We start from the raw sequence: 17,729 nt of genomic DNA on the forward strand, positions 1-17,729 counted from the left end.
CATGACGTACATTTCCGGGTTGGCGGGCCATTTCGAGTGACACGAACCCGATCGAAAATCAGTTTCACGCCTATACAAGTGTAAATGCTATATTGTAAATTCAGTGATTACATCACAAATGCATCTAGTCGTTTAAAGGCACGATGAAGGGCGTCACTTCGAACCAACTCTCGTTCTGTGGTAAGATCATCACATTTGATCACGCCTTAAGTGACAACCGAGTGACAAGCGAGTTGACATTCCGTAGCTTTTCGTTCCAACCGGATCAAGAAGCGTTCCTGCAGACATCGCAAGGAGCGGCTGTCATTAGCCACAAAAGCGCAGCACGCGTGGACGACGTCATAAGATCTAAAAGCGTCCAGTGTTTTCAGAGGAGGACCACCGCGCCGTGCGTCCTTGTGGCAAAAAAGAATAAAAAGGCGGACTTTTTTCTTTATAAACTTTTCACTGTGAGTGGCACAAACCAACTGGAGCCCTGCGTTGAGTTCTCACTCCCTTATAAGCCGAATGGGGACGTTTCCATCCTCCAGGGGCCCACTGTGCTGTGGATGCATGCTGATGCTGTGTTTCATGCACCAAGTGATTCAGGAGGGGTCATACGGGTGCCCCTCCAACTGTCCCACTGTCTTATCGGTGAGCTCCCCCTGCATAAGAAACAAGTGTTCATACTGGGACAACAACAGTGCTCCTCTCAGCAGACTGTGGCCTATTTTCTTGGGAGCGGTCGCACCTTGGACGGCGCTGTGATTTTACCTCCCCCTTATATCAGCATCACTACGTGCATCTCTGTGCTGTCAGCCCAGCAAACAGACGACGTGCTGCGGTGCACTGTGGTTGCAGCCACTGCCAATCAGCAACTGGTTTATTTGGAGAACGGCGTGGTGGAAGACACTTGCGCACTCCCGTTTCAAAGACCTGAAGATATACAAGTGGTCGACACTGGAAGAAATGGAGTCATCTTTGTTGTATCTTTCGACCAGGGCCACGTGTGTGCAGTGTGGAAGGATACATTTGAAGTACGTATGAGCAGCATGTGACCTTATCCTAATTAGGGTGGCCAGTGAAGATGGATTCCTCCCACTTTCCAAAAACATCCCTGTTATATTCATGGAAGACTAGATTCCAGCTCACTCGCGGCCCTAATGAGGACAAGTGCTTTAAAAAAAAAAAAAGACTGACGGCTAATCACATTGCCCATTTCTCAGCATTATCACACAGTTTGACTTTTCTTTTGCAGGTAACCGCCCAGTGGTCAGATGTTATCTCTGTGCACGTGGATGACTATCTTGGATGCGGTACCGAGCAAATATTGTTAATTTTTAAGGATGACTGTGTATCGGGGCAGCCGCTAGAACGTTTCATCATTACCGACCTCTGCGGGATCTCCTTTTCTGTAAGGAAAACCAACTCAGTCAATGATACATAATTTCTAAAATGTCCTTTTTTTTCAGTCCAGTAGGGTTGAATGATTTAAAAAATATATCTAATAGCAATTTGTATGGCAGATATTGTGATTTCGATTTGATTCAGTTTTCTTCAAAGCACATGATTATAGTAATGCACTTCGTAATGTCACCTAACCTGATTTTTCAACAATAGCAAAATGTTGCAATTTTAGAGAGGCGAGCACAGTGGGCAAAGAGCAAACACCTCCCCTCTCCCGGAGAACCAAATCCTCACAATTCAAGCTTTGGAGTCCAGACTGCAGGTGACATCTAAAAATCACTGCAGAAGTTGCATGACCACATCACATTTTGTCAACCTGACCCAAGTCTTTTGACTTCCTCTGTCATGTGACGGTCATCTGTCTCTTAGAGTGGACTGAGCGAGCTGCAAGAGCTTCAAGGAGAAGTGAGAGTAAAGGAGAGAGTTGTGCAGCAGTCGGTGCGCGCGCTCACTGATGCAGTCCACAATCGAGAGCCAAATCTCACTCGGCCCGAGCAGGTACAAGCGAATATTTATCTTATTTTCAATCAGTGAGGTTGGAATCCCTTTCAACGTCTCCTCCCGAGGATTCACACCGACACTTGTCACTGATAAGTTGCATCATACACAAAGTGCAGCGTTTGTGATGAAGTAATAAACAAAGCAAAATGCCACCAAGTTCTGTAGAGCACCACTTGAGCAACATTTCTTGCTTAAACACAAGGGTCACCATTTCTGAACCGTATTTGTCTTCTGTTGACATCCAAACTCCAAACCGCCATTGCTTGTCAGGGCTGTCACACACTTGCCATTAGTCATTATCGTCTTTCTTTCCAGGAAGGCCTTGTCGGTCTTTTGGAAAGTGATGACGAGTCAAAGGAAGAGGCCGCCGATGACAAGACCCAAGTCATGCCGGCGGTGCCCCGCAGACCTCAAGTTGACAGGCTGTGGCATCGCGTCGTGGACGGACGAATAGTCGTGGGAGTGATACTTGCCGCCGACAGCTTAGTGTAATTTGATTTTGTTGTTGGAGAGCTGTTAATTGGAATGTATTGATTATTAAGACTTCATTTTTGTTGAATGACAACACACTGTTAACAAGCAGAGTGTAGTTAGATGAAGTCTAATTCTTACTTGTTGATTCCCTGCAGTCTTAGGTGAGCCAAATGCAGGTGGTTGCCATGGCAACACTTTTTTTTTTTTTTCTTCCTCGTCTGCAATAACCTGACTTTTGTGGGAGCAATCTGCTATCTCCCACCACCTGTTCCAGCACATGTAGAGAAAAACTATTGCCTCAGGAGTCATTGCAATTTCTGATGTATTCTCACCATCTGGAATATTGTTATTAATCACCAACTTGTGTTTCTACACACACATCTGTGCTACTGTCCCTGTGATGTCAGGCCTCCTTAGCGCTGTGCTATTTTTGTTGCAGCTCAGCGGTCGGTGCGAGCTTATCCATCTTGACAGAGGCAGGCCACGGCTCCACGCCCGCAGCCATCCAAACCCAAAGTCGAGCGTTGTGGCTCCCTGCGCTCGGCCCTTCACCCTCCGCCGCCGCCTCCTCCTCCTCCGCCTCGGCCGCCACCTTCCCAGAGCCAGCAGCCAAAAGAAGCAAGCTGCACGACGCGGTCGGCCCGAATGATCTCAACACGGCCAGACTCGCCGTGACTGCCGTGACCAGGCTGGCGCCTCTGCTGAACTCTGCCTGTGTCAAGTGCAATGTCATGCTCCATTACGCTCCGAGACAAGAAGCTTCAGTCCTCGCCGGCGTACCGGCACTGACTGTCCTGCATTGTGGTCAAGTCACTCTAGACATCCACGCAGACTTCAAATTACAGCTGTTGAGCAACCCTGAGCTTAAAACAGGTGAAATTCACAATTAAAAGGAAACAGCACATTTATAGAGTTATTTATTTCAAACTTATTTAGAGAGTAAGGTTTAGGTGCTATGTGAAAAGTAGCAGTGACACCTTGACTTTCAGTTTCTTGTTCAATTACAAGCCTTTCTGGTAGTTTTAGGACTTTATTTTCATAAAATTATTATTTTTCCAAATAGATACTTTGGCTTTATTCTCGTTAAATGACTCACGGAATCATGACTTATTATGCTGTGACTATTTTTCTATAATTCCGCATAGAATTGCGTGTTGACCCTGACCTTTTTTATATTTCCCCAGACGAGGCTCAGGAGGACTTGTTGTGTCTGTTGGCAGTGCTCGATCACCGCGTCTTCCGCATAGACTCTCCCGATCATAGCTTGGGCGATGTTGACGGCTGGCTGCAGCGGAGAGTGGGCTGTAAGAGGGTAGAAGTGAGCCCTCAGCATCGACTGTTCGCTTCTCAAGGACTCTCTTCTGTTTCGCTGCTGTGCTGGCGTCGCATCAGTCCTTTCCAGGGGGAACTGGCAGTCCACTCGAGGTGAGAAGGATGCATTTGCACTGCCAAAAGCAGAACACTCAGGCATCTTTTGAACACTTGTGTCTTCGACCTATTTGTTTCATAAAACAAGCAGTGCAGCAACACATGTAGACAGACAATGAAACAGGCATATGAGTCAATGGCTTATAATGAGCTCGGTTGCTCTTTGGTAGTCACTTGCAGATGCTCCAGCATCTGGACGTCCTGCTAGGTTATCTCCCGGCATCCTCCTCCATCCAGCCCATCTGTGGCTCAAGAAGAGAGGGGTCATCTGAGATGCTGGCTTTGGCTTTGGAGAAGGAAGTGGCGTCACTACGGGAGTTTGTGTCACCGTTGCTGTGTGGGGAGCAAGAAGATGAGGAGAGTATGTCGGAGTCCGTAGAGACCCTCGAGCCAGGCACGCCGGAAGGCCTCCAGAAGTGTCGACTCGCCTGGCAACAGGACGTGGAGAGGGGTATGCAGAATTTAAACAGACGATTGGATGTAAGTAGGTATCGCAAGTTTATTCAAGAGTTGACTATTGCCCAGCTTGATGGGGATTTAGCAGCCCTCATGGAGACTCAGATGAAATAATGTGATTACTCCTGGAAAAAAAAATCTAATTTGGCCTCCAAGAGCAAAGTGATGCTGACTTGCTTGCATTCTTTTGTCGCACTTGAGCATATTTCCACTTGATCACCTCCGAGGTGGCATCGCTTCACTCTGCTGCGCTGTGCTCGTCTTAATCCTCCAGACTTTGTGTCCTCACACTATTTGTTGATGCTCTCAAGTTTCACCCCAAAGTGAGAAATGTCGAGGGAGAGAGGTGGGATCGCACAAAAGAAAGCTTTTACTGGTTCTTCCACCTCACGGTTCACTTGTTTCCTTCCCGGGACATGATGCAATTTCTCATATGATGCTTCTGTGAAAATGTCACAATTGCACAACATGTCTGACAGATCGACCTGACCAGAAGTCATAAACTGACCAGAGGGGACTCATACTGTATATGTCTGTATTTTCTCCACCCAAGCCTCGTGACACTATTTTTTTTTCCCCCTCGGATGAAGTGCTCTGCATGGCTGCAGTCAGTACAGATGCGACTTCATTTTCAACTAGTTGGTGACTTGAAGAAGTAGAACAAGAAATGACTGAGAGGTTGTATTTGCATTTTGCCCTGATAGGCAGGCTTCAGCTCTCTGCAACCCTGAACAAAACTTGCACAGTGATAAATGAATTCCCATCCTAAGAATGAATAATTTGCCCGTTGTTAAATGAATTAAGCAAAACATTAGAAACGGCTTTTTTTATATGATTCAGTGGAACGCAAACCACTCCTACGCATAAAAAGAGTAAGAAGTCAAGAAAAATGACCCAACCAATATATGCATCAGCACGTTTAAAATTTATAATGGGTCAATGCTTGGGCTTCAGTACCCAGACTGATGTGCTAATAATAGCAGCATATTATCCCTACTGTGCAGACCTAAACAGTGTCACATTTCAAAATTATTGTGTCCCATTGTAAGTCTCAACATTTCAATATCTTTACTACTTCATACCTCATAGAAAAAAAACCTCCATACTCAACTCGGTATAATAATTCTCCTATGGTTTTCTTTATTTCACGTCGACCCATTATACCGTTCAGCCTAAATAACGACCATAAACAATTTGCTCTCACTCACTCCTTGGCCTTCCTGATTGGGTGCAGTTGCCATGGCAACTCATTTCTCACCTCTCAGTTCTCACAAAGCCCTCCAACCCACACCTCAATAAACGAGCCAAGTTGGTTCGATCCTGAACGAAACTGCAACTAATCTTTCTTTCACGCCTTGACATATGGCCTAATGACTCCCACCTTTACATAATTCAAACAATATAAATGGGCTGTTGTGTAGGCTCGGAATTGATTGGATTTCTGTGACGGGTTAGTGTTATTGATCAGTGTGCAATTCTTGTGATTTGGGCGGGACCACTCACGCAGACTTGCATATTTATCTCGTATTTCCTCATAATGGATGATGCGAGGAAGTTAATCTGCGTCTAAATAGCTGCTGTCTCATTCTGCGATGGCTTTTGGCCAAGTACATCATCATGAGCCTTTTTACTTCAAATAGGCTCTTTTTCCCTTTCAGTTAGTACTCGAGCCAGCACAACGGTAAAGGTCCATTATCATGCATTGGAGGAAACCCACTGTCAGATAATATCCACACTACCCCAGGCCAAGCAGTCACCCATGGCCAGTGTCATCACCTCAGTGAGATGAGACTTCTTATCTGACCTGCAATCGGGCCGAAGAAGCATTTGTCTGTTGTTTTTGTTATAGAGGAAAGTAGATCTCATATGACAGAAAAGCAATATAAACGTTTTTTTTTTCTCCAATAAATGCTTATGGTTGAGCCGGCCTTCCATGAAGCGAGAGAAAATGAAGCAGCGGTTATGTTTATTGATGTTCAGGCTGATAAATAAATGTTTTCAATAGTAGCATTCAAAAAGAGTTCTCCAGGTCCATTAGTTCTATAGAATACGCGCAAGGCAGTTTCAGCGTCGTCCTTCCGCCCACTGCCGCCGCTGTCTGCAGTGCATATCTCCATCCAACATGTCAAAAGGTACACAGCCCGTGGCGAGACAAGTATACAGAAAGGTTATTTATTTTTCAATTTACCCAAGCGCTCCCTCAGTTATACTTTATTGGACTAAAGCTACAAAAAAAAAAAAAAAAAGATCTGGTGCATTTACTTGGACGACGTTACTATACACTCAAAATGTCTTTGAAACTGTAAAATAGTTTGTCAAAGTTTCAGTTCAGAATTCAAAGTAGAAACTCGGTTCCTCCCTCGGATCCAAACTTACAAAAATACACTGTACATCAGTGCCCCGACGTTGACACGCACAAATTTACATGGACCAAATAGAAATTGTGTCCTTGCTCTGTGATCAGTCGATGAGTATTTTACACTCACTGTCAAGGGCACAATTAAAAAAAAAAAAAAAAAAAAATCCCAGGGACCCAAACTTGGAAAACCCTGGTTGTCCCAAAAGTCACTACACACTGTTTTTTTCTGCTTAATTGCAGTTGAGGAGAGAAAAAACAATGATGATTAGTCTGCTTCCCTTCAATTGATGACACAAATGAGAAATGAAGTGTAAAGTGACTTTTGTGGCAACCGGGTCCAGTAGACTATACTGAAAATGTTTTACCGATTATATGGACCTCATAAAACTTACTGCGCTTCGTAGCTGGCTAACAAAAGGTAAAGGACAAAAATCCCATTATCACCAAACACTATCGTATTTTTTTTTTGCTTTTTTTCATTGGTAGAAGTTAAGCTCACCACTGCGGTTCAGTGGTGGTCGGCTGATTGGTCGATAGAGAATCGTCACATCCCAAAGAAGAACTCACTTCTTGGTAGGGATTTTTTTTTTTCCTACCCCTTTTATTCAGGAGACCCTTGAATTATTCCAAACGCACAAGATGCCATCATGTGCTTTTGCTTCTTCCATCTTCTTCTACCTTGATTGCCTTACAGTATATTGTCTTTAAAGGAAGTGTTGTGATAGTAGATAGTAATATAAAACAAATCCTTTTGATAAGAAGTTCCTCCCGTGGCAACCTGGAGAAGTCTCGGAGGCTCAAACTAAGCTACCCCCCGATTACAAATAGCATCTTTGTTTCCGTAATTGTACAGACCTCAAGGCAAAGATGGGTTAGAAAAAGATTTGGTCCACCGTAACCGGAATGCTACTAAATCTTCAGTGCCCCCCCCCATACTACGCCCTGAACATTCCCGTTAGATTCACAAACATCCCTGAAAGAACATCACTTGGCATTGCTCCTCAACAATCTTATTTCAAGTCTGCAAAATAAACCGGATAGCGAGTCTCTACTTTGTGTCGATGTCCTCGTGCCTGATTATCTTGTAGGTGATCCAGTAAAAGACGTTGAATATGAGGAAGGCCAGAGGAAAAGCAGCTCGAGAGATCGTGTCTATCCGCTTGGCTCGGTCCACAAACTTCTTTTTCATGTTTTCCGTGTCTTTGGGGACAGAGGGCTGAGGGTTCGCGGCGGCCGGGGCGGCATTCTTAACAGCTGAGCCGTCCTTGCTTGGCAGACACTGGTTCATATTGTAGCCAGCAAAATTAAAACGTCCGTCACGCATGTCTTCATCCTGAAAAAACACATGTGGACACATTGAACTGGCATAAACTAATAAAAGAGAGAGGTTAGATTTCAAAATATTTGTAGCTTCTCTGCATGTTCTCAGAAACTATGGTCCACTATGGTGTGCTATGAATAATAATTCACTCAGCCCGAGGTTTGTTTCCATGTGCCTCCACAAACTTCACGTAAACAGCGAAGGTGGGAAAAGTCTACCTTGTGATTCTTTCTTTGTCTTCGCCTCAAGCGCAGAAACTCCTTCTGTTGCCTGGAGACGAAATTAACCCCAGCGTATTCGAGCAATGCCGCAAATACAAAGAGCAGACACACCGCCATCCAGATATCAATGGCTTTCACATAGGAGACCTGCAGACAGGGGGAAACATTTTTTTTCTATTAGATCTTCTCCAGTCAGCCTGCGGTTCAATTGCACTTTGATTGAGTTTTGGCATAAAAATAATTCTACCAGGCATGCTTTTCCTGAATAAATCAACACCAGATGATAGTCTTGACATTTTCCTCCTCATATGTAACTAACGAGAGATGCGTCTCAGTGGTATTGATGTTTGTCTGACAATAAACGCGCCGAGGCGATGAGAAACAATCGCTAGATATTGATACCATCTTGTCATCATCGTGTGGAAGATGAAAGCCGTACGTCAACGTCACCCCGCTTCTTCCGATTAGCATGTGAAACGTAACAGCTCAGTTTTACGAGGCCACTCGAGTGGGCCGCCTCACTGTTTTCACGAGTGGCGGCTCATTTTCAATATTTATCACGGCAAGTGTCTTTCATGTTCGAGACCGTGATGTGTTTGACGTGCTGTTCCTCCTCATACAAACAGACTAATCACTTCACGTTTCCTCACTGAGAGCAAGTTTGAACACTTTGCAGGTGTTCATACAAGCGAGATAGACATTAGTCACCGGCGGTACGCAAGTCTTTAGTCAAGTTTGAAAACACTGTGATCTCTCAGCGCCGTGCGCTACACACTTAGCTTGAAAAAGTACAAAGTGCGTTGGGAGACAGTTGATAGAAACGGCACAGGTAACTGCGAGTGCATCGGCGATTAAGGTGACTTTCTCATTAGCTTTCCTTTTTTCGAAAGTTGCAGTAACTTCCTTTGTGCGTTTGGGATGGATGTGAGCCGGTGCTCAACTCATGCTGGCTTAGACTGATGATAACTGCGATACCAGCCTAAAAGCCTCATTAAACCAAATCCACTTTACAAGGACCGTATTTAGTCAGTTGGGGGTCCTAGGCAAAACCCGGGCTCCCGTATCGCAAAAATTTCGAGTATGTTTATCATCAAACTGGGCCTTGCCGTTTTGGTAGTTGTGATAAAAAAAAAAAATCCTCTTTTCTTTTTGCTCCATTTACTTCACAACACATTTTCCCAAATCCATTCTGCACACACCCTGTTAAAAAAATCTTTTTTGAAGGGGGCTAGAAATCTCAGGGTCCCAGGAAATTGCCTGTGCTTGCTTCATGGTAAATCCGCCCCTGCATTTACATGCCCATGATCTGTACGCAGCCTCATATTGCTTGCCCAACATTTATTGGAAGGCCGTTCCAATAATATAATTTGAGTAAATTCCCATTAATCCAGGTCATGATAATCCACAATTTTTTTTTATAGTAGTCAAAAACATTACCACCTCATTTCAACTTTCATTCAATTTGGTGAGGAAGTGGAGCATGAGCCTCCGGAGAACTCGTTACGTCTTGGAAATGATCCCAATCAGATCTGGATAAGGCAGTCCACCCCCCAATCGGTTAAGACCGACAGCATGTTCGGAAGCTCCATCGGGAAGGATCACTCAAAAAAAACCAACATGTTCTGACGCTCTTACCTTTGGAAGAGACGCTCTGGAGCCGGAGCTTTGCGTGGTCATGGTGAGCACAGTGGTAATACCAAGTGCCACTCGGGCGGGGGCGGCATCCATGTTGATCCAGAAGGACACCCATGAGAGGATGACAATGAGGAGGGAGGGGATGTACATCTGGATCAGGTAGTAGCCCATCTGACGTTCCAGATGGAATTTAACCTCAATGCAGGTGAATTTGCCTGTTGACCAGAAGATCAAATCTGGTTCTGAAACCACATGACTGGGTTGTGTTTCATATACAGCACAGTCGCATCCACTGACCTGTGTTGTAGTGCTTGGTGCAATAGCCCAGCTCTTTTTCCTCCCTCATGATAAATTGAGGCAGCGTCAGACCATCTGACACCTGCACGGCGCCATTCTCCAGCCACTCGAAGATCAGATCGTTCATGGTATAACCGACTGCAGGGATTCAAAACAAAATACATCAAATACAACAAATTTTGAACCAGTATGTGACGGTCAACCACTCGTTGCAAACTAGTTGCAGGACCATAGTTGATGCTTACAACTCTCCAGCTGCATTGTACACGTCTGGACATCCATAGGGAAGTTCTTCAGATCCATCGGGCAGGACAGGATGAGAGTCAACCTGACATGACAAAAATGAATAGATACTAACGATAGAAAACAGAAGGTGGAGTGATAGTCGTGTTCTTGGGTCTCCCGTGCGCTCCTCTGGGATACATCGGCAAGGATTCACTCCAGCGGCTTCCAATCACACTTTCATTACTGCAACTTATTGTATCGCTGATGCATTCGGGTGCCCACCGGGCCCCCCGCCATCTTTCCCCCATTGCGAACAGCGATGGAAGCTAACCAGCTTTCCCGCCCTGCTTGTACACCTGAGCACCACTCAGCCCCGAGCAGCCTCCGTAATAGACTGAAACACTTTCAGTTGTGTCTCTCGAGAAGATTGAATTCGGCTCATGTTGGACCTTCTATTGAAATGGAATTAAATATTTTCATATATGTGCTGGTTTTCGCTCGACTATTTAGCCTTAATGAAAGTCCCCAATTTGGCTTTGAATTCCTCCTAGATCCATGCGAACCCGTCATGAAGTCCCGACTTTTTTTTCTCCTTTAATCTTTTGATCCTTAACAAACCCCTCCGAGATTACTGTGCGCTCTTTCCATCGGAAATCTTTTTATTAAAAATCTACAAGCAGTGACTTATGCAATGTCAAAGGGGGCAGTCACAATGGGATCAAATCTAATTTAAACTTTGTCTCGACAACCTTTTGATGTTAAAGAAATGAGCTAATATTCACTTTCTATAGTTGGACGCATAATCCCGCTAACTGTACTTTTAATTAGTTTTATGGAAAAAAGGGGCAGGTACCAACCCCTTCAAGGCTACTTTACTTACTAAATACAAATAAAACTACACTTCTCTGACTAATAATTTACTTTCAGTTCATCTTCCGACAACCACACACCAGCCAATGCGACTTATTTATTATTTGGAGTAATTGTTGTTTCCCGTCGTCTTTCACCTGATACTGTAGAGGACATTCCCATTTTTGAAGATTCTCAGCAGCTTGTTGTCCGTGGTGACATCGTGGAAGTTGGCGCCCTTCTCATTGGCGAAGAAGAGATCGGGCTTCCAAATAGAGTCCAACATGGACGGGTCCAGGTCCAGAGAGGAGTCTGGGTATTTGCTGTACGCCAGCCGGGGGTCGTTCCACTTCTGCCGCAGGAAGATATTCACTCTGTAATCCTGCAGACATGACAAGCAGCTTTGCATATTTTTGTGGTGCAGCTTAGGGGAGAGGGAGCACAGTGGTGACACAAAGTCAGTCATCTGCATTGTTTTTTAATACAATATTGCCTCTTTTTTTAGTGTGTTGGGAAATTGCAATCAAAAACATTGCTGGGAAATAACACAGACAACAGTAGTCCCCGCGAAGTGATCATTGGTGAGGAAAATTGACCCTGAATTGACATTGCTTATCTTGTAGCATCTTGTATCAGACATACTTTAAAATCAATAGGATTATTGTGTGGATAAAAATGAATTAGCCCATCAATTTGGATGATCATTTTAAATTGATTAGGAGCCCAATAAGGTCCTTGAACAAGGAACCTTCTGACCTAACCTTAACCTACCCTCAGCATTTCAGATCCTGAAAGTCAATAGGATTTGTGTTTTGTAAGTGAGCCAACAAGGCTTGAATGTTTTGAGCTGACTTAGTAGAGAAAGTAGCACGAACCCTATGGATTGGTAAAAGATCTAAAGGTATCCCTTGCCAATCCATAGGGTTTCTTTCTTTGTTGTAATTTAAAGATTAATTTAAATTTTGACATTGGAGGGCTACCCTTGTGGTCTAGAAATCTCGAGGGTTCTTGTTTTGGCACGAAAGAAAAAGTTAGCACACGAAATGTTTTCAAAGTCAGCATTACCTGTGCCCTCCAGAAAAAGTCATTTAATCTGACATTTGATATTAGCTTCCACCACCGTATTATGTCGTACCGTTTATATCCTTTAACATTTATTGAACGGTTAAAGTTCAGTTTAAATTCTGCCCAGTAGAGCAGAGAAAACCACATTGTGTGGCTTTTGATCAGATCAAACTCAAAGTACGTCGTCTTGGTTCATGTGTCCTTCAAAATCAATAGTTGTTTTGTTTTGCCACAGTGGGAATTCATATTATTGGACAAGAAGGTTTTTTTTCCTCATGCAAGTAAAAACTATAATTCTGACTTTGTTCTGTTTCGCTGGGTTGGTGATGGACTACCGCGCATTTCCGCTAAATTGTGGAACGTCGCTGCCCTCGGAAAAGATCTGTGGTAAGTCAAAAACTAATGGACACTGTTTTCCAAAGTAAAATCAGATGTTTGCAAATGTCTTATTGGGTTAAACACGAAAGATAATTCAAAAATCAAAGAATATTTGCTTTTGAGAGCCTGAAAATAAAAGATTTGGACAATCTGTCATTAAATTATTTTTCGAAACAATGACTCGATTATGAAAATACGATTAATCTGATAATCAATTTGTTTTTTGATTAATCGATTAATTATGACACCTAGCCTCGAGTCGTTCTAAATCAATTTCGATCTGAGAGAAATAAACCTGCGATACAAAATCATCAGAGAAATGTCTCCTGTAGTGCGAGTCACTTCGCGGGAGGCTACAACAATTTGTTGAAATCAAATGACACGTAAACAACAAGGCACAACCTCACATGCTAACAACACCAATTCAAAAAGTTGCAATGCAAAAATTAAAGAACGACATATGATACACTTTAAAATGAATGAGTGGAAATGAATCTGCATCATCTGGTTGCCTGACAAATAGTTTCATATGTTGCTTATTATAAAGTGGTGGCGTTCCAATTTGCACTAACTTTTCTCATTAAGTGCAATCATGTCTGGGCCATAATAGAAAGCAAACGATGTGTTTATTAGCTACAGCGAGCAAAGCTCGGAGCAATGGGAAGCATGTGTCACCCCAATGACACGCTCTTATGTTGTTTGACATTTCATCAGCGTGTTGGCGCCTCGCAAGCGTTTGCGCCCGTGTCGGAATCCATGTAATTGTCAGCCCGTGTGCAAATTAACATCCTCCATTCACGATCTAAGTGGTGATTAGCGGCCATTATGAAGCCTTTGCTGGTGTGTTGCCGTGTGGCCTCGCAGGTTTTTGTATTTTTATCCCTGTTAGCAGCGGGGATGTTTTAGCATATCAGCGCTTATGGAAGCTCCAGCCGCCACCCGCTGTTATTGGCTGGACTTATGGAGATTTACCAGCTGGGGTTTACCGTATGAATTATTAACTTAGATTAATGAGGAAAAAAAGCAGGGGATGCATGAAAGCCGGACGCAAAATGTGTCATTTATATTCGCCGCATGATCCGCCATTAGACTCATTGTCATACATGAATCCAATTTGATAAAATTGCTTAACGGTATTCTGTTAACATGTTAAAAACTTTATGGAAGTTGAAGTTGAATGTAACTTTGCTTTCTTCGCAAAACTTTTATGTATGTTCTACTTTACAATTAGAATTCCTTGTTCTTTTTTGGGGAGGTGGACTGAAACAGATTCGTGTAGTCTCTATTAATTCTTAATAGTTGTTTTGAGTTACGAGCGTGGCCACGTAATAAACTAAACTGGTACCTCAAGGTTTTGTATTTTGTGAGAGGATGATAAAAAAAAGGTGATGAAATGAATTCACTCAGTGTTTCCGACCCCTCAACTCACCATGGTAGTTTCAGCTATAGAACCGAAGCTGTTGATAAATATGTTGCAGGTAACGTTAACGGGTGGACCTGCAGGTTGAAGGACAGATAACACATTCGCTCACACATGTGCACAGTAGAGCAGCCGCAATGTCGGAGAACTCACCATGGTCGTCTCCGTGACCGAGCCGAAGCTGTTGATAAAAATATTGCATGAAACGTTTACGGGGGCACCTGTGGAATGGAATGACAATGATACGCCGTAAACACATTGATCGGGCAGCGGTGATGAGGGATGATCGTGCTTGGGTTCAACCTCCTGGACATTATATTAGGGACACCATCCAATGCAGTTCAATGAGAGCTGTATGATATATTGTATTATACATAAGTGTTTTGGTTTAATATGTTAGATTTATGCTAAAATAAAGGCAAATGAATTAACATGAAAGACATTTTATTTATTTTTCTGTTACAGTTGTCAACTTACTTATGACTTGCGGTCTATTAAGCATTCACCGTGACTACTAATCATTTTTTTGCGATTTTAGTTTCTTTTTTTTCAGCTGACCTAAAACAACCCCCTAATAACACAATTTAGCATGAGTTGCCCCTTCGGCCACTCTATAAGAACTTGAGCGTCTTTGTTTGCATCAGGGCTTATCTGGCACAATTGTGACATGCAATTAGTTTGCTAGCTTTGCCTACACACTTTGCAAAATGCATCTCCCGTTAGAGTGCCTCATTGTCAGGCACAGAATTACAAGGATGGCGTTTTTTGTTTTTTAAATGTCTGACTTGGCAGCCAGCGTTTTGACAAGACAGCTGGTGTGGCTGCTTCAGAGCGCCTTTCTGTCATCCGTAAGTTAATAGTAAATATATAGATACTGTATATATTTAAATATAATTTTGGGGCACAAACATTTCGAGTCAACTTAAGAGCGACACTGGACAAAGAATAACCTTTTTGTCTGCCATTGCGTGTGGTTTCACACATTTAGGGGACACGACCCCAGCATTTGAGAGCAGGGACAATGACTTGATTTTTAAGAATTTTTATGCCTAATTTTATGTCCGGTTGTTAAAATGTTTACTTACTTCAATGACCCAGACCAATCACAATCAAACCCAATCAAAACAGCTCTTATAATTGATCTCGTTGGATTGTGTCCCAGTGTACCTAATGTTGTGGCCAGGGACTGTACATGCTTTGATGGACATTTTTTAATGTGGAAAAGTGCTTATGAAAAATGCAACGGCTCTGAATGTCCTCATTTCTTTCATAACTCCCAAATTAAGTGACTTTCCCTTCAATCTTGTCTAAGAGCCAAAAGGCTTTCCTTCCAGTCTCCAATCAGATCACTTTCCAACATGGTTTTTATGAGCATCAAATTAAAAGTCTCCTTGCCAGGCATGCCTGCTTTTGCCATTTCAAATCCCAGCAAACCTTCCGAAAGGCGCAAAGTGAAGTTGTCAGCCTTTGCCGCTGGCCTTTTCCTCGCGCGTTCTTCATCAATATTGCATCGGACGCTGTATTAATATTTGCCTCGCTTTGTTGTCAGCTGACTAAGACTTAACGGGGCGAGCAGGAAAATAAAAGCAGCTCACAACAATGTCAGCAAAAGGAAATCTAGGTCATCCTTTAACATTGTAATGCACTCGTCAAGGTGTGACAAGCACGGGGCGGAAATTGCTTCGTACGAAAAAGGTGTGTTTATGATTCAGCTGCGATATCAAAATAGTATTAGGGCCACACACTGAAGGAAAAACAAGTTCCAATTAAAAACTCGAGGAAGACCCTCCCCAAAAACAGCTGGACTCATACCAGCCCACCAGAGGCGTCTCGTAGCGAGCCGGGTTCCCCCCCCTACATTTCCAGTGACAGATGCTGTTTGTGTCTCCACAAGACGGAAAAGCCTGCAGCCTTGCCATGGGGGCACAATCCATCACTCGGACCTGTCAGGGTGACACCCCCCGCACCCCCACCTGCCTACTGCGAGCGCTCATCCAGACCTCCCTACGGACTGTGGTATTTACACACCTCCCCTCATTTGTTTGTAATGCATTTGTACACATGTCATGATGGGATGTTTGGAAAAAAAACATGCAGCGTTGGGGTGAGAGGTTTTAGCCACTTCATTAGGGTACCTAGATTTGAATTTAGACACACAGTAATTAGGGATGGGTGGGAATCAATTATCAGTTACCTGATGCCGATACCAGCCTCATATTAAGGTACTTGCATTGGCCAGCGATACTCTTGAGGGTGTTTTTCAAGAACTATTACAATTTAAAAGAATATACAATTGCCATTCAGTCATTGTTTTGGGGGGGACATTTCACATATCAAAAGTACCAGTGGTATCAGTATTGATGACTACTCTATATAAGAAGGCATATATTATAATATCAGAATATCATAATCCTAATATAGTTTGAGTTTGGAACCAGAAGTAAAAACGAAAATGATATCATTTTACTCACTTCACATAATTGTGTCTGCTTTTGCATTTGCACCTTTCATATTGTAACTTTAGATGTGTTTCTAATATTTGGGTTTCCTTAAGTGTCATATATATGTTATACTTTGCTGCAAACTACACAAGCACATTTATACGTTAAACAAAAGGTTACAGTAATACCTAATGTGTACCTAATGAAGTGGCCAGTGAGCGTCCACATTAATTGAATCAAGTGTACTTACTGGCTTTCTCTGGATCAATTAATGATCAAGCGGTGCTTACTTTTTTTTTTTTTAGGAGTGTGCAAGTAATTATAACAAGTCCATCCCAAAAATAAATACAAACCTTTAAAATTGGGTCGTATTCGCGCGTCGTAGCCAGATGTTCTACCCATGAGCGAGTCCAGAAAGTCGGACGGCGACATGTTTGATGAGGAACGGGGGTCGTACTCCTTGGCGTCCACGAGCCTGGTAAACACGCACCGGAGCAGCTGTCAAAAACACGGCTCGGGTGTGATGTATTGCCAGGTGGGTGGGACCGTGCGTTAAAGCGCATTACGCGCCGTGTGATTTCTTTGCGTGTGGTGCGAATGTGCGCGTTGTATTTTAAATTACTATCAGATCTAAGGTAGAAAAAAGGTTACACGTGCGTAAACTTGCGTCAATTCGCGCAGCAGCGTACCTGAAGTTGAAGAGTAAAGCTCCCCAAATTAACAGCAAGGAGGGACCCATTCCGGGTGCTGTCTTTTTTACTTCTTCCATCTGTCAATGCTCACCCAAAAAGCACGTTCCTCGCGCATGGCCAAGCTCTCGTGTGGCGCATTCCACAGCATACTTTAGTTGCAGTCAACTCTTAAAAGAAAAAAAAAAGATGGACAAAGAAGGTCGCGAAGAAACATTAAGGAATGGGCTGAAAAGAAAAGAAAAGAAAAAATCATCTTGCTCCCCCGAAGATGCAGCAGACACGTTGGAGGCGCACTGAAAGTGGAGGAATGGGTGAGGAACGCCTTTCTCTCCTTTGGAGGACTTTTTTTTTATGCGCACGCGCACAAGTGGCAGACGTGTATTGGGTTCCAATCTATCACGCATGGACATTGTACAGTATTCTGTCAAATTATGTAACAATATGTATCTATTTTGAAAGAATGCACTCTGATGCATTGACTATCATGCATATTTGGAGACTGATTAATTTTGCAAAACAAT

General features: G+C 43.3%; 2 protein-coding genes across 5 annotated transcripts; one reads left to right on the plus strand and one right to left on the minus strand.

Annotated features, from left to right (window-relative positions):
• The first annotated feature begins 8 nt into the window (after positions 1-8).
• On the plus strand, positions 9-6,566 carry fancb (FA complementation group B). Its single transcript, XM_037239782.1, has 8 exons — positions 9-1,016; positions 1,238-1,393; positions 1,619-1,708; positions 1,816-1,944; positions 2,263-2,435; positions 2,861-3,294; positions 3,606-3,846; positions 4,020-6,566. Exons 1-8 carry the CDS (start codon positions 144-146, stop codon positions 4,417-4,419), a joined length of 2,496 nt encoding a protein of 831 aa, XP_037095677.1. The 5' UTR covers positions 9-143; the 3' UTR covers positions 4,420-6,566.
• glra2 (glycine receptor, alpha 2) lies at positions 6,262-17,525 on the minus strand. 4 transcript variants are annotated; one of them, XM_037239789.1, is made up of 10 exons: positions 17,206-17,525; positions 16,870-16,991; positions 14,229-14,296; positions 14,085-14,152; positions 11,371-11,594; positions 10,384-10,466; positions 10,139-10,276; positions 9,842-10,056; positions 8,204-8,353; positions 6,262-7,997 (listed from the first exon to the last, which is right to left on the minus strand). In XM_037239789.1, the coding sequence occupies exons 3-10, from the start codon at positions 14,275-14,277 to the stop codon at positions 7,713-7,715; spliced, it is 1,212 nt and encodes a 403-aa protein (XP_037095684.1). In that variant the 5' UTR covers positions 14,278-14,296; positions 16,870-16,991; positions 17,206-17,525; the 3' UTR covers positions 6,262-7,712. The 4 variants fall into 4 exon arrangements, with proteins under 4 accessions (XP_037095684.1, XP_037095682.1, XP_037095685.1 ...); XM_037239787.1 differs by lacking the exon at positions 14,229-14,296; XM_037239790.1 differs by lacking the exon at positions 14,085-14,152 and having other exon boundaries at positions 14,229-14,256.
• Positions 17,526-17,729: the final 204 nt, after the last annotated feature.

This window comes from Syngnathus acus, chromosome 21, assembly GCF_901709675.1.
Source record: "Syngnathus acus chromosome 21, fSynAcu1.2, whole genome shotgun sequence".
Taxonomy (NCBI): Eukaryota; Metazoa; Chordata; class Actinopteri; order Syngnathiformes; family Syngnathidae; genus Syngnathus; species Syngnathus acus.